The sequence below is a fragment of the Podarcis liolepis genome (genome assembly GCF_965112155.1).
Source record: "Podarcis liolepis genome assembly, chromosome: 4".
Lineage (NCBI taxonomy): Eukaryota > Metazoa > Chordata > Lepidosauria > Squamata > Lacertidae > Podarcis > Podarcis liolepis.
Genome location: NC_139558.1, coordinates 56,067,409 through 56,082,778, shown reverse-complemented (window position 1 = coordinate 56,082,778; position 15,370 = coordinate 56,067,409). Strand labels below are relative to the sequence as shown.

General features: G+C 40.0%; 1 protein-coding gene across 1 annotated transcript in view; it reads right to left on the bottom strand.

The window, feature by feature from the left end:
• The window catches only part of LTN1 (listerin E3 ubiquitin protein ligase 1), a 27,406-nt gene extending 12,036 nt beyond the window's left edge, over positions 1-15,370 (bottom strand). Inside the window, exons 1-16 of the mRNA XM_083500279.1 lie at positions 15,138-15,370; positions 12,919-13,122; positions 12,044-12,142; positions 11,082-11,312; positions 10,020-10,072; positions 9,170-9,350; positions 8,512-8,685; positions 7,448-7,638; positions 6,770-6,917; positions 4,901-5,668; positions 3,698-3,739; positions 3,234-3,426; positions 2,088-2,327; positions 1,115-1,268; positions 742-892; positions 182-383 (exon numbers count right to left, since the gene is read on the bottom strand). Coding sequence (XP_083356405.1) covers positions 182-383; positions 742-892; positions 1,115-1,268; positions 2,088-2,327; positions 3,234-3,426; positions 3,698-3,739; positions 4,901-5,668; positions 6,770-6,917; positions 7,448-7,638; positions 8,512-8,685; positions 9,170-9,350; positions 10,020-10,072; positions 11,082-11,312; positions 12,044-12,142; positions 12,919-13,122; positions 15,138-15,179 — 3,073 coding nt within the window. The 5' untranslated portion in view covers positions 15,180-15,370. The remainder of the gene's footprint in view (positions 1-181; positions 384-741; positions 893-1,114; positions 1,269-2,087; positions 2,328-3,233; positions 3,427-3,697; positions 3,740-4,900; positions 5,669-6,769; positions 6,918-7,447; positions 7,639-8,511; positions 8,686-9,169; positions 9,351-10,019; positions 10,073-11,081; positions 11,313-12,043; positions 12,143-12,918; positions 13,123-15,137) is intronic.

The following is a 15,370-nucleotide window of genomic DNA, read 5'->3' as shown; positions in this document are numbered from 1 at the left end:
GGAGACACGAACCCGGTTCCCCAGATTACAAGACTACCGCTCTTAACCACTACACCACACTGGCTCTCTGTCACACTTCTCTTTGACAACAGGACCCTACAGAAACTGGTAAGAAAATAAATTATAAATCGCAAACAATAAGATTTTTTAAAGTTTGATTTCTTTCTTTTTTGTCACTTACTGATATTTTCAATTTTGCTTCTTTCCACTTCATGGTTTTCAACCCCTTTTCTCAGTATTAATAATGTCATTCTGCTTAACAGAGCTGCAGTACATAGGTGGCTTGGAAGTTTTCCCATGAAACAAAGCTTCTGATCTTTCACCATTTCAGGTATTTCACAATTCATACTCAGTCTTCCTTCCAAAAGTGGTTTCTTTAACCACTACAGCAACACATAGGAAGTAAAAAAGTTGAATTTAAATTTTCCCCGGAATCATACAAGATTGTAATTTTTTCATTACCGTTCACATAATAGGAATGTTGCATTAATATTATGCATTTTAATAACAATTAGCAACAATTGGCTATAGTTAAAAGTTAGCACATAAAACTGATTATCAAGAGACATATTTACGGCACATAGATAACATGCACTCTTCATGCAGAATCTGGTGGCCTGCTCGTTCATGTTGCTTTAGTCGCATGTTTGTGATTGCAACAAAAAATTGGTCCCAAAAAGTTAACTGCAAATGCTGACAGTAACTATTCACTATGCAATGACACTGTGGAAACTTATATACCTCATTGGATAGAGATCTCCGCATCTTTTCCCATTCAGACTCACTTGGAGTGAGCCAATCAAAATAATCCTTCAAAGTATAAGTAGGAACTTTATCAGCTTCCAAAAGTTTAGTCAACAAGTCATGAACTGCTGTGATCAAAACCTGCAAACTGCGAAGAAACCAGGTAATTAAAAAATAATGTATTTCACATCTTTCCATACAATGACATACCTTGAATGTTAAGACTCACACCTGCATTATTACGGCACCACTGAATTTCATAACAATTTCATTTTAACTAAGTTTTGAAACCACTTTCAAATCTTGATTTACGAAGCCTTGCTCAAATTGTGGTAGCCCCAGCAAAGAAATTAAGCAGTGCACTGCTTACCTTTTAACATCCAGCGTTGAGGACTGAAGTTGGTTCTTGACCCAGAATGCAGATCTCTGCAGGAAGGTGCTGTCTTTATGCATATCGCTAAGGTGATGCACAAGTGAAGTTAAGCCACACAACCATGTGTGCTTCAGCTTATTCACAAGGAAATCTACATCAATGGGGGGGAAATGGCTGAACATTTTAACTTCTGACCATAATGGGGAAGCATTAGTCATACTGCTAAATCCACGCGCATAAGAGCAGAATCCTGTCCTTGAGAGTTACTTATGAACATGGGATCACCACCTCACATACTCATGGAAGCTACACACATGCAATCCGCAACACACACACACACACGCCTCACAAAGGCTTTGGGAAGTGCCACTTCAAGGCAGTCCAGGCACCTTGCAGCCTCAGCTCCCAACTGAGCTAGCACCCTTGCTCCATGCCTTAAGTCAATGTACTTGTCAGTAGTGACAACTTTCAGAGGATAGAATCTTTCCTCTGTCTTCCCTCACCTCATGCCAGCTTCTCTTCACTTGAATGTTGGAACTGCCACTTCCAGAGCATTCAGGGATGATCGCCAGCACTTAGGCATTACTGGAAGCAATATTTTGCTTCAGCTAAATGCACCAGAAGAGGAACATAGCAACACAGGAAGTTGCCTTATACTGAGTCAGACTACTGGTCCATCTAACTTAGTATTGTCTACACCAGGGGTGGGAAACCTCCAGTCTACGGGCTAAATTTGGCCTGCCAGGCCTCCCTATTTGACTTGGGAGACCATTTCCCCCAAACCACAGTCTATTTGGAGATGCTAGGAATTCAGCCAGGGACCTTCTGCTAGTAAAGTAAATGGAAAGAAGATGGAAGATACTGTTAAACTCCAACTCTCATCAGCCTTAGTAGCATAGTCAATGGTCAGGGAAGATGAGAGTCATAGTCCAGCATATGGTATTATCAATGTATATTTATTGTGCAATACCTGACAAATGTGTTGTATCCTGGCTTTGTGCACACAGCTGGAAAATGGTGAGCAACAAATCTTCTGATGATGGCATCAACAAGCATCCTTTAACTGAGCTGAAAAAGTTGGAGGCTATGTCACAGATGAAAGACACCGACGGTTCTGTGTTTCCAGCTTCTGAAAGATCCTTTGCTTTAGACAGAGCTGCTTGAAGTTTATCAATAATCCTTTTAACATAAACTTCACCAATCAAGGACTCTATTGATTAAAAAAAAGGCACATTTTAAGTTACTCCATGATCAATGTGTGCATGCTGAAATTACAGTGCTTACAGCCTGAGGAAACTGGACCAGCAGCTCTGAGATTCTTCCTTTGGCAGATAGGTAGGTAATACTGAACTGTATTTGTTTAGCTATAAGCCATAAAAAAAATAGAAAACAAAAAACACATGTAGCATTGAGTAGCAATTTAGCTCTCAATTTCCTGGTCCCCAACACAAATAATGAAAATTATGTTACTTTGTGTGTTCCTTTATCAAACGGCAAAAAGCAAACAAACTTACTAGGTGAAACAAAGTTCTCCCTGAAACTAAACTCCAACAAATATTTTTCATGGGGATCTTTATAAAGTGGGCACTGAACAATGCAATGAACAATATCCTCTGTGGCGGTTTTACAAAATGTGTTGTCTGAAGCATAATTTCTTACAATGACCATCCAAAAAAGCAGAGGGCATCATATTTAATTTCTGCAAAAGTGTTCCTATGTGGAGCTAGGTTTATCAGATCCAGATAGTTAGTCTTCTGACTTAATGCATGGGTACAGTCGTGAAAATCTCAAGGAATGAAATATTGAGCATATGAGTCAAATAGTCTTTCCCATGTACAAAAATCCTTAGCTATGGTTCAGATATAGACTTGATCTTGGTCAACTGGATAGCAAGATCTCTGTCAAGTGTATGTTAATCAGCTACTTGCTTTTGGCATTCCATATCTCTGAAGCCCTGAACCTTGGCTTCTTACTGGGATCTTATAAAGAATAAATGCAATATTATATTATTCACCTTAACACCACCATTGTCTCACACTTCCCACCCATGACTAGCCTGTCTGCCAGCTCTTGCAGTTAATTTTATTCTTTCCTCAGGTAAACTGAAGCCACCTACCATTTTTAATAAGCTGAGATAACACCAAGCTTAGTAGAGTCCATCTTTCTGAATGAAAAGATTCTGCTGAAGCTACTGTCGTTTTCAAACTTGTGTTGCACAAGTCATCAGCCAGAGTTACAAGCTTTTCTCCTAACACATCTCCTTTCAGCCAAGCAGAACACAATGAATGTTTCTCCGAGTTTGAACATGCCTAAAACATTAAAAATACCAAAGTATATTTTAGTGGTGGTTTAATTAATGTCCAAATATACTGTACTACTTATTATAAATTATATAGACATGTGTCTATAGTTAATTACCAATTGTGCAAGTGATTCAGCACAGAAAGGGCTTTTTCATCTTAAGCACACACAGAAAATGGGACAGATATTTACATAAAGTGCAATAAAACTGTCTGTTTAAATAATCTTAAATTCATGCTTCTCTGGATACAAAACTAGTATGTGTAATCTTGAATATACCTTTTGAATTATCTGAAGAAGAATATTCCATTTCAGATCCATCTGAAACAAAAACAGAAAAAAGAGAGAACATCAACAATGTGACAAGCAGAAACTTAATACAATTTGTGTGAAAAGTTTAACATTTATAGCCAATGCAGCATAATGGTTAGAGTACTGGACTAAGGTATGGGAGACCTGGGTTCAAATCTTCCCTAAGTTGAGCTCCTTGCAGGGAAGGTAGGATACAAATACAGTGGTACCTCGGGTTAAGAACTTAATTCGTTCTGGAAGTCCGTTCTTAACCTGAAACTGTTCTTAACCTGAAGCACCACTTTAGCTAAAACTGAGAGGCTTCCTTGCAAGTGGTTCTGCCAGTGGGGAAGCCACATTTCCGCCTTAAAGTAGCCATGTCGCACTGTCATCAGAAGCATGGCAGGTGGAAATGTGGGACAGAGCCTTCTCATCCTCAAAACTGCTCCAGGGGGTTGAGAGAGAACATACTGGGCAATTTGGGGGTGCATGGAGAAAGGAGAGGAAGGGGAAGCCCTGTTGTATAAGTGGATCTCCACTCGTGCTGTGTTGGATACAACCCTAACTTTCTAAATTTAAATATGACATGACTAAATTAGCATAGGTATTAGACATGTTTTTCTTTTCCAATCCTAAAAATCCAAAATGTTTCATTTCAAATCTGAATTACATTAGAGAAAACTGAAATTCATAGCCAGCAAGTTAAAACAATTACTAATCCAAACTGTTAAACTTCTCTCACCACCAGTCTACAAAATCATAGCAAATCGAATACAGTGGAACCTTGGGTTGCGAACGTGATCCATGCGGGAGGCACGTTCGCAACCCGCAGCATCCACAACCCGCAGCGCTGCGTCTGTGCACGTACGTGATGCAATTCAGTGCTTCTGCGCATGCGCAAAGCGTGATTTAGTGCTTCTGTGCATGCGTGAGCGCCAAAACCTGGAAGCAACCCATTCAGGTACTTCTGGGTTTTGGCGCGTCCGTAACCCAAAAACGTGTAACCCGCAGCTATTGCGACCTGAGGTATGACTGTAGTTCAGTCGGTAGGTAAAGCATGAGACTTTTAATCTCAGGGCTGAGCCCCTCAATGGGTGAAGGATTCCTGCATTGCAGGGGGTTGGACTGGAATATCCTTGTGGTCCCTTCCAACTCTACAATTCTATGAAACTTATTTTTAAGAAAGTGTACCTTTGTTAAGTCATTTAGAATGTTTTCTCTCTCTGGGGCACTGCTGCAGCAATGGAGGACACTATACAAAATATCAACCAGGAAATCTGTCTCTTTTCTCCAGTCTTCTTTCAGCCAACCAATTAGATTTTCATAGAGAAATTGGATAGAAGGATTTTCATACTGAAGCTCTGCAATTTCCTGAATACTGGTCCTATTCTCCAACAGCACCTGGAAAACTCTACTGGAGGCAAAGTTACTGAGGAGAGCAGAGAGGAACTTTAAGTGCCGGTCAGACCTTTGTTCATTGGTATACACAATACTCAGTTCTGCAAGTTTACAAACTAAATCTTCTAAAGGCTCTTTCTGTAGAGGGGAAAGATGTTCTGCATGAATAAGAGTCCCAGGATCATTGCTGCTTCTCATATCAACAACATTTTCATGTTCACTGTTGCTTTCAGGTTCATCATCTTCTGCAAACCTGATCTTCACAGCTTTTCTTCTGCTTGGTTTTATCTTATTTTCTGGGTTCTGAAGGATTTGTAGCAAAGAGGACACAGCAGCCAAAGATTTCTCATCTGCGTCTATTACATCAATGTGCCCCACACATATAGCTGAAAGGCCACCCCAAAAGTCCGACAATATTCTCCGGAAAGTGGGAGCAGCTCCATCACCACTTGAAATTTCTGCTCGCATGTTCCAAAAGCGCAAGGCGTCTGCTACCTCAAAAAACAAAGGTCCATTTTGTAACCTGGGCTCTTTAATCACTGTGTCAATGAGGGGAACTAGCTGTAAAGAGAAAATACATTCATTTTAGTGCAGAGATTAAACTAGGGCATGATGTAGAAAATGCTGGTCACTACAAAAAGTGACCCTTCCTTTTGGTGATTTCCACCCATATACCCAAGTATGGTGAAAAGAGGGTGGGAGAGGGAGAAGTGGGATGTGTCCAGGCTGCAACCTAATTTGCTGTGCTGTTGCCATAGGCAATGAAAATCATCACAGCAAACAGAAAACTTAACAAAATGGGGGTTGTGAGAAGGAGAAGAGAATGGTATAGCTAGGTCTGCCATACATCCGGGATTTCTGGAAGGTGTCCAGTAGAAGTCCCGTTTTTGGGGGTGTTTTTGTAAACACCCAAAGCTTTGGGGTTTGTCTAAAAAGAGCTCAACAGTTGTGGGGTCTTCCTAAGAAAAGCTCAACAACTTTTGAGGTCTCCTGGATGTTACTTTTTGAAAGATGGCAACCTAGGCATAGCTATAGCAGCAGCAGCAGCAGCAGCGCGAAAAGCGACAGATAAATATAAATATTCTGAAAGGTATTTACCACAGACCTAGTTCATTTAGCTGTTCGCACAATCCTTAGCATCAATGAGCTGGAGGCGATGCACATGAGGAGCTGCCCTCCCCAGTTGATTGACAGGGTGAGGGGAGTGTACTTGCCAGCACCAAACACTGTTTAGCAGACTGAGGGAAGCACAACGGTCGGTCTAAACTGGGCTCCCCACAGTCTGCCAAACAACTAGTTGGGGAGCTCAGGTGAAAACTGTGGGTGGGTGTAAATTTGCCTGTAACTTGAGTAACTCAAGGCAGGCTGTAAGGAATGAGCTAACAGGGGAGTGGGGTGGAGGGAATTTAAGTTGCTGGGTAGCTGGTAGTGAACTTGGAGCCTGTGGGTTGCCCACCTGTGATCTAACATATTTATTTGTTTTAGCCTAGGAAGTATTGCAGCCATAAAGGTGGTGAAGAGGGCCACTTGTGGCTATCTCCTATTCAAATTCCTTGCATCAGAGAGTATTTCAGCCATTTTATTAGATATTTAGGCAACTGACTAAAACTCAAATTACTAAAAATTATTAGAAGTAATTGATATATTCCCATGAAAAAATACCTGATCATTTATAAGCATTTCTTGAATTTTAATTTCTTCTTCTTCTTCACCTATATTCTGTAGCACTGTAAATCGTAAACATTCCATGAAAGCCGAAAGGATTGCTGAACATTCTGAACGGCTAGCCATAGCTCTTTCAGTCAACAACCTAGACAAACACAAAATTGAGAAACATTATAAATTTCGTTTATAGTTTTGAATTCAAATGTAATCAAAGAGCCTGATTTAACTAACAGTTCCCACTAGCAGTTGCCTGCAAGCTTGTGCTGACAGAACGGTCTCCTTAGCGCTATGTTGAATTCTTCCCAATGAATGCTATAGCTTTACACTGTGCTGAAAGTGCACTGATTGGAAAATCAGAAGCACAGAACTAGATTAGAAGAACAAAGAACAATATTTTTAAAATAGTAATCAATGTATTACTATGATGGGTGCATTGAAGTATACAGAGCACTGTTGTTTAGCATCTACAATTGTAAAATGTGTTTAAATTATAGGATGCATTTGATCGTGTCACACAGCAGGTGAAGTAGATCTGGGGAGCGAAGGTGAAAAGGGTCTCTCTTCCTGCAACACCAGTGGATACGACCCATTTGGATATTACCCACTATACATTCCCCTTCATTTCCAAACATGTACATGGCAATCTTTAATCAAAAAAGAACTAGTTGTTCATACCCTTGAATTATGGTGGTGAAAAATGTTCTACAATAGTCCAGCTTCGGTTCTGTAATACCATGAGGTATCTTGCTAATGAAAGGCAAGAGATTAGGATATATAATTGTAGCAAGACCACGTCCTCCTTCTCGAAGAACTGCCCATATTTTAGGCAGGACTCCCTTTTTTGCATTCACATGACTCCAACAATCCTACAGAACAACACAAGGTTCAGAAGTAAATTAAAGACTACTCCGCTAGCTTGGAAAGAGCAACCTAACAAATGCATAATCTATTTCATGGAGTAGCCCTCTGGGCCACACTGCAAAAGAAGCATGCTAATTTGACATACTCACAAATTTGAAAGTTAATGAACGTTCTAAGAGACAACAGGAAAATAAATGTTAAGTGAGGTGATATTTAAGCAGAACTTAAACTAGACCTCTTTTCAGGAAGTCGGGGCCTATACAATATTTGCTTCTACATCAAAGTAATGACATAGTTTTATGAACTCAATTTTCCACGTTTTTGAAATTAATATTCAGCCAAGTGATCAAACTTTTGCAGAACTACTCAGCCTACATTTCACATATTGCAAGTTTTAATAATTGTGGGTTCTGGGTCTACATAAACAGATCTCCTGAAACTGATCTGTGAATTATCAGTCTAATGAAAGAGTCAAAACGTCAGAAGTTTTTGAGTGTGCTAGCTGAACTAAAGAGAAGCATGCAGTGGGACTAAGCTTGTGCCTACGCACTGAATAATATCAATTACTTTTAAAGAAGCATGGTCTACATACATGGGTAGGCAAACTAAGGAGCCTGGGCCAGATCCGGTCCGCAGACGGTCCAGGAATCAGCATGTTTTTACACGAATAGAATGTGTCCTTTTATTTAAAATGCATCTCTGGGTTATTTGTGGGGCAAAGGAATTCATTCATTTTTTTCCCTTCAAAATATAGTCCAGCCCCCCACAAGGTCTGAGGGATGGTGAACCAGCCCCCTGCTGAAAAAGTTTGCTGACCCCTGGAAACAAGTCCCTGAGAATTGTGAGAAATAATGCTTCCATTTAGCCCACTGTATTACCTCAATAGTAGTAAGGACATGAAGTGCAGCTTCCCAAAGAGCAGGGCAAACAATGGCATCGCTGTCATCAATGCTGAGAAGAACCGCTGGGCAAACTCTTGAAGCTTCAGCTTTCATTGACTCAGGAATGTACTGACAAAAAGCAGAAATCAGCCCAAAAAAAGCTGAACGAACCTGAAGGAGAGGAAGGAGAGGGAAATTTAAACATTTTCAAGCAGACACTATGGACTGTAACAGGGTTATGACCTCCATATCTTGGGCAATCCATGTAAAAATTCAGCAATGTACCGTATTTTTTGCTCTATAAGACTCACTTTTTCCCTCCTAAAAAGTAAGGGGAAATGTGTGTGCGTCTTATGGAGCGAATGCAGGCTGCGCAGCTATCTCAGAAGCCAGAACAGCAAGAGGGATTTCTGCTTTCACTGTGCAGCGATCCCTCTTGCTGTTCTGGCTTCTGAGATTCAGATTTTTTTCTTCTTGTTTTCCTCCTCCAAAAACTAGGTGCATCTTGTGGTCTGGTGCGTCTTATAGAGTGAAAAATACGGTATATGAAAAGGCAAAAAAAAAGTGAATGAAAGCAAAGGGTTCAGAACAGATAATCACGACTGACGCCATTTTTAAGATCCGTTTTAGAAAGTGGACAAAAAGATAAACATACCGGTGGTGAGTTGTGCTTCCCGTATTTCCAAAATTTGTTTTGAGTCAGCAGAGGTTTAAGTTTCTCCTCCAATGAACTATTCTCATTACTGGGTAACATACAAATCAATTTCTTTAAAGCTAACAAAGAACATGTCAGAATTCGAAAGAATTTGGCCTCCCTTTCTTCCTCTGGTACAGTTCTATTAAAACAAAAGAATTGAATATATAAGCTATATAGTTTTACAGTTCAGTCATGAACACAATTTTCATATTTGATTTTAAATCATTTGTTAAAAAGGATAGCACAACCTCACTCTGAAAGCTAGTCCCTCTCTGAATATCCCACATTGTACATATACATAAAAATATCAATCTAAGAGGTCTGAGAAACAGCATTAGTCTTAGAAATAATGAAAAGCTTTTTACTAATCATCACTACCAATATTGCACTACCAAATTAAATTCATCTTCTAATTCACTCTAGACATTATATGTCCTTTGTCAGGAAGCAAAATTATAACAATTTTTTTCAAGCATAAGTTCTCACAAGCAAACCAAACTACTAGACCAATCTGCATTGACTGTGAAATATTAAAATATAAAAAGAAGGCAGTGTTCTAAACATACTGTTGCTTTAATCCATCAGTGCTCTGAAAGCAAGATAGATAGATAGTACACACAAAACTCCCATATATGCAAGGGCTTCTATTTAAGTGGAGGAAGTCTGCTTTATATATATGCACACAAAATTCTGGACAGGGAGAAATGCTTCCCATAATTTGATATAATGGATCTGAAACATGCTTCTAAGTTTTACATATTTATTGTGAATTAATACAAAACAAACATATTTATATAGAGGTACATACAGTGGATCACTTAGTGTATCAGGTGTTTCTTTCAAAAGGTGATCTTGGAGTACCTAGAGAAGAATCAACTAGATGTCCTTAAATGGAAAATAAAATTATGCCATGCTCATAGAAAAGTTAATATTAAGTTTTATAAACCAAAACAATTACAACATTTTGTTTCTTTCATCTTAGAATTTACAAACTGTAAATCACTTCAAAATTAATGAGGAACAAATGTGTGACTTTGTGTATTTTTCCTTCTTGGTTAAACAAGCTCAACTATGCATGCCAGGAGCATCACAGCTTCTATTTTGATAATATCAGTAGCTACAAGTAAAAATGGCCAACAAGTAAAAATGAATTTGCATTTCTAACACCTTTTCTTTCTCACTAATATTCACTGCCTAAATTGGAGCATCACAATGCATTATGATGTTTTATGATGGGTATGAGGGGCAGCAAGTCTTGGATTCACACATTCCTGCCTCCCGCTCCTGTGTGGTCAAGAAAATACATAAAAGCTTTTCTTTTGTTTTCAGTAAAATAGCAGCCTTCCTCTTCATCTGAACTGGGGATTGTAGTTTAATACTAAGTCTCAAAACAAGTCAACTTCAAACCATGGGTTATGAAATTGGTTTGTCTTGAAACTAATTATAGTGAAAACAATGATCCTGGTTTTAGACAAAACTTTCTCTGTCCATACTACATCTGAAATAATTAAGAAAAGAACAGAATATATATTTGATGTAATTAAGAATCAAACTCAAAACTAGAGGTATATCTAATGTGACAACAACAATAACTTATTATTTATACCCCGCCACTCTGGGCAGCTTCCAACAAAATATTAAAAATACATTAAAACACCAGTCATTAAAAGCTTCCCTAAACAGGGCTGCCTTCAGATGTCTTCTAAACGAAAGATAGTTGTTTATTTCTTTGACATCTGATGGGAGGGCGTTCCACAGGGCGGGCGCCACTACCGAGAAGGCCCTCTGCCTGGTTCTTTTCACTCTTTTAAAAAGCCAAAACGCAACTAACATAAACCTTTAACATAGTCATACAGACTGGAAAACTCACATTCAGAATTTCATCTTTACAAAATACTAAGGCTTCAGGCTGTTTGCTTGGTGGAAAGGCTTTTTCAAATGCCACTTTAGCTGCTGACGCTGCGGGAGAGTAAGTATCACACTGAGCTATCAGCCAGTGTCCCATAAGACTTTTTAAATGAGGAGCCAAATGTTTCTTAACTTTCAAAATAAGCTGCTCAAAAGCTTGCTGTGTTGCTTCTCTGACCCGACGATCATGATCCTACAATAAATATTGGGGGGAAAACTATAGGTAACTATATATATAAATAAACAGGCATACTATACAGATGTACCCTTAAGAGCTCAGTATTTATATTAGTCTCTCAGTTTCTGGAGCAAAAAATGAAAAGCTGCTTGGCATCAATTCTGACATTTAAAAACCAAGGTAAAGGTAGAGGGACCCCTGACCGTTAGGTCCAGTCGCGGACGACTCTGGGGTTGTGGCACTCATCTCGCTTTATTGGCCGAGGGAGCCGGCGTACAGCTTCCGGGTCATGTGACCAGCATGACTAAGCCACTTCTGGTGAACCAGAGCAGCGCACGGAAACACCGTTTACCTTCCTGCCAGAGCGGTACCTATTTATCTACTTGCACTTTGACGTGCTTTCGAACTGCTAGGTTGGCAGGAGCAGGGACAAAGCAATGGGAGCTCACCCCGTTGCAGGAATTCGAACCGCCGACCTTCTGATCGGCAAGCCCTGGGCTCTGTGGTTTAGACCACAGCACCACCCGCATCCCTAAACCAAGGTATACAATATTATCTCAAGCTTTCCCATACTCCTTTGTAAATATGAGTCGTTCATAAAGCACAAAGTAGTTCTATACCAAGTCACAAACTTTCTTCAAAACTAATCATACCCAGTACAATAGAACCATGCACTGATTTCTTTGACAATTGTCAGAGGTATAAACCTGTCCATATTCACCATAATCCAAGAGTTTAATACTTACAACAGATATTTTACAATAAATTCTAGGCCAATACGGTAGGACTCCTTTAACAATCTCTGTTTCTCTCTCCTTACACATTGTTCCAAATTCTTGCATAGCCTGAAATTAAAAAAGAGAAAATGAGCATGATTTCCAAACACTGATAGTCTATTATCCTTCCCATATGCTTTATGACTGCACTTGTCTCTACACATGCAACTTTAAAGACTGGGGTAACCTTTTTCACATCACTTTCCATCAGCTCTGGATAACTATTTTACAGAACATGCTAAAACCATGTAAGGCCTAAACATAATATAAAAGGAAGGATATCAAGTATTTGTTGAAATCCTCCATTCCTACCCTTCAACTACAATCAGTGCAAGCATATATGCATTTCTTTGTGAGTAAGTCCCACTCAACTCAGTGGGACTTACTTCTGAATATACACATGTATAGGATATACAGCCTGGAACCTTGTGAATCACTTGGTAACCCAAAGACTAAGGGTGAATTCTATCCACATTTACTTGAGAGTAAGTTCAACTGAGTTATAATGGGATTTATATACGAGTAAACAAGCTACATCTCTTGTTGACATACATGGGACTTGCATCATGATATTATACTTAGTTTACATAAGCAAGCCCATCAAGTTTAGATGGACTTAATTCCAAATAAAGTTGCAATCCTAGGCTTGCCTAACCATTAAAATATGCAGCTAAACAAATCACACAATACCATATAGTGCAACAAACCATTTGTTACAAATAAACTGAAAGTAACTGTTTCTTTCTCCGGTGTATTTCTATCCTCATGTTATTTGTCTAAACTTGCTTTAAGTAGCATATCAATAAATAATTACTAGGCATTTAAGAGCAGTACAACAAACCTACTTTCAATTTGGTTGTAACATCTCTCTTGGACAGTTTTCTCAGCACCATTCGAAAGTCAGCATCCACAAGGCTATCTATTTCTTCAGCGCCTTGAATCGCAGGGACATAGCCTAGGTCACTTGAAGATGTGCCGAAGCCAACAAACCCAGGAACACTTCCTCGTTCTTTGGCAAGAAGTTCTGCTGCTCTACCACTGCTAGAGGGCTATTTTTTTTAAGAAAGGGAGAGAGAGAGAAATGGAGAGCTTACTTTTACAGAACAATTCTAAAATTTCTGTTTATTGACAACCATTTTGGGGCATATTTTTGTGCCCCAACAGCTGCAATTCTTTATCTTATGACTGAAAGAACTAATCCAACTGGCCCCAAACCATTATTCTCATTAGTTGCACTGCTGCTTGTTCAAGTCTTAACCCAACACTTTTTTCTGTGCTCACAACTCTATTTTCTCTAGAAGCCTACATTTTAGATAAATTCCAAAAGAATAGCCATGCAAGTCTGTTATAGCAAAAACGACGAGTCCCGGAATCTTAAAATTATCACAATAATTATATTTGTCCTTAAGCTACTACAGGATTCTTGTTATGTTTACATTTAGAACAGTTTGGACTGCATTGTTGGGGAACTCTCATGTCCATCCCTCTCCTGCCAGATACACACAGTGACCCCGTTAGCACATAACAACAAGCCAAACCAGGGCTTAACAAGAACATGTGAGTGTGAAGGTTCCCAGAGAACAGATCACAATGATTTTAACAATACGGAAAACAAGAAATGGAGAGCAGGAAGAGGCAAATATAACAAAGCTACAGAAGCCTTGTTCAAACACTGGTCATAGGTAGGAATGAACACACGGGCACAAGAATTGGGAACACACCAGCAAGTCCCATCCCCGATTTCCACACATTCAGCAGATTATGCACAGTGTCCGCACATTCTATTTTTCAAGGATATTTATAAGGGACTGTACGCATATAGACTTTTTGCACTAGTTCCAAAAAATGTGGAGTTCAAAGGTGGGATGAGTAGAGTGTCAGTAAGAAGCCAACCCCCTACTTCCTGCTTGGAATAAACACTTGAACATTGTTGGGGAGGGGGAAATGGGAAACAGGAAGATAATACAGGATGATCTTAAAGCAAAAAAATCTATGCAGTTAATTGCATTTATGCCTGTTAAAAATCAAGGCTCTGCAGAGCTTCTGGCTACCTTATCCTCCTAAGAAACCTGTAAATTGGTTGGGCTGAAGGATTGTGTGAATACAGATAACCATTTAATTGCAGCAACATACTATAAGGTACATGTAAAAAATTGCAGCAACATACAGTACTATAAGGTACAGATTGGAAAACTGTCAATCTGTATTGTTGTACAAAGTGATAAGGATAATTTTACCACATTTCAACACCTAACTTAGAAACTTGGGGAGCAGGAGAGTGCTAAAATGCTCCTTAACACTTGATAGGGCAATATAGATGACAAAATTACCAGTTTGATAATTTACAACTTGGTATACAGCTGCCCCTGTTTATGTGTAGTGATCTGAGCTTCATTGCTAAGCACAGATTGGAACACAAGTCACGTCCAGTACTCTTATCCACCATACCAGGAATATATTACACAGTTAAGTGTGTTAGATTAGCTGTACTCACAGTAATAGCAGGGAAAGAGACTGAAGTAGAAAGGGATGCAGCCATTCTTTATATTACATGTTTATGGCAAAGTGTCGAGGGAAACCGATTCCTGTAAGCTAAAAAACGGAGCCAAGGACAGGGGTTCTTCCGCGCTAATTGTCAAATACAAAGTCAAGATCATATGGACGTGGCGCGACGAAAGAAAATCAAGAAGCCCTAGCAAAAAAAAGCTTGTCCTCTGAGAACTGTCGTGCTTTCAACTCTCCTTATTGATCCGAGTGTGATCTGGACACTATTTACAAACTTGCAACTGCTTAAAGGCCTCGGACAGGAAGAATTCATCCTCCCTTTGGAGAGGGTTTTATGATACTTGTGATGGCATACGCCGCCTCTTTCCCCCGCTCCTCCCTGCCCCGACAGACGTTGAATCACGCAGCCCTTGAAAGAGAAGGCTGTGGGAACCAGGCTCTCCTACACGTGTACGCCAAGGGGAAAGCAGGCCCGTGCTGGATGGGGAAAGCTGTTGCCGTTTTGATTCAGTTCCCTCCGGGGGCGAACATATAACATACCCACATGCCCCTCACTCACCCGCACGTTGCCCTTCGTTCGCTGCTTGTTCTTGCCTCCCATGGCGGCGGCGGCGAAGTCGGAAGCAAGCAGGCAGCCCGGCCCAAGGCAGCTGGTCCCGGGCAACAGACGTGGGGAAAGGAGGGACGGCGCTTCCGGGCTCGATGGCGGAGAGGCCGCCCCCGGAGACCGGAGTCTCCTCCCCTCTCGCGCCTCCCTCGCTTATTCTTGCTCTTCCGCCGAATCACGCCTCT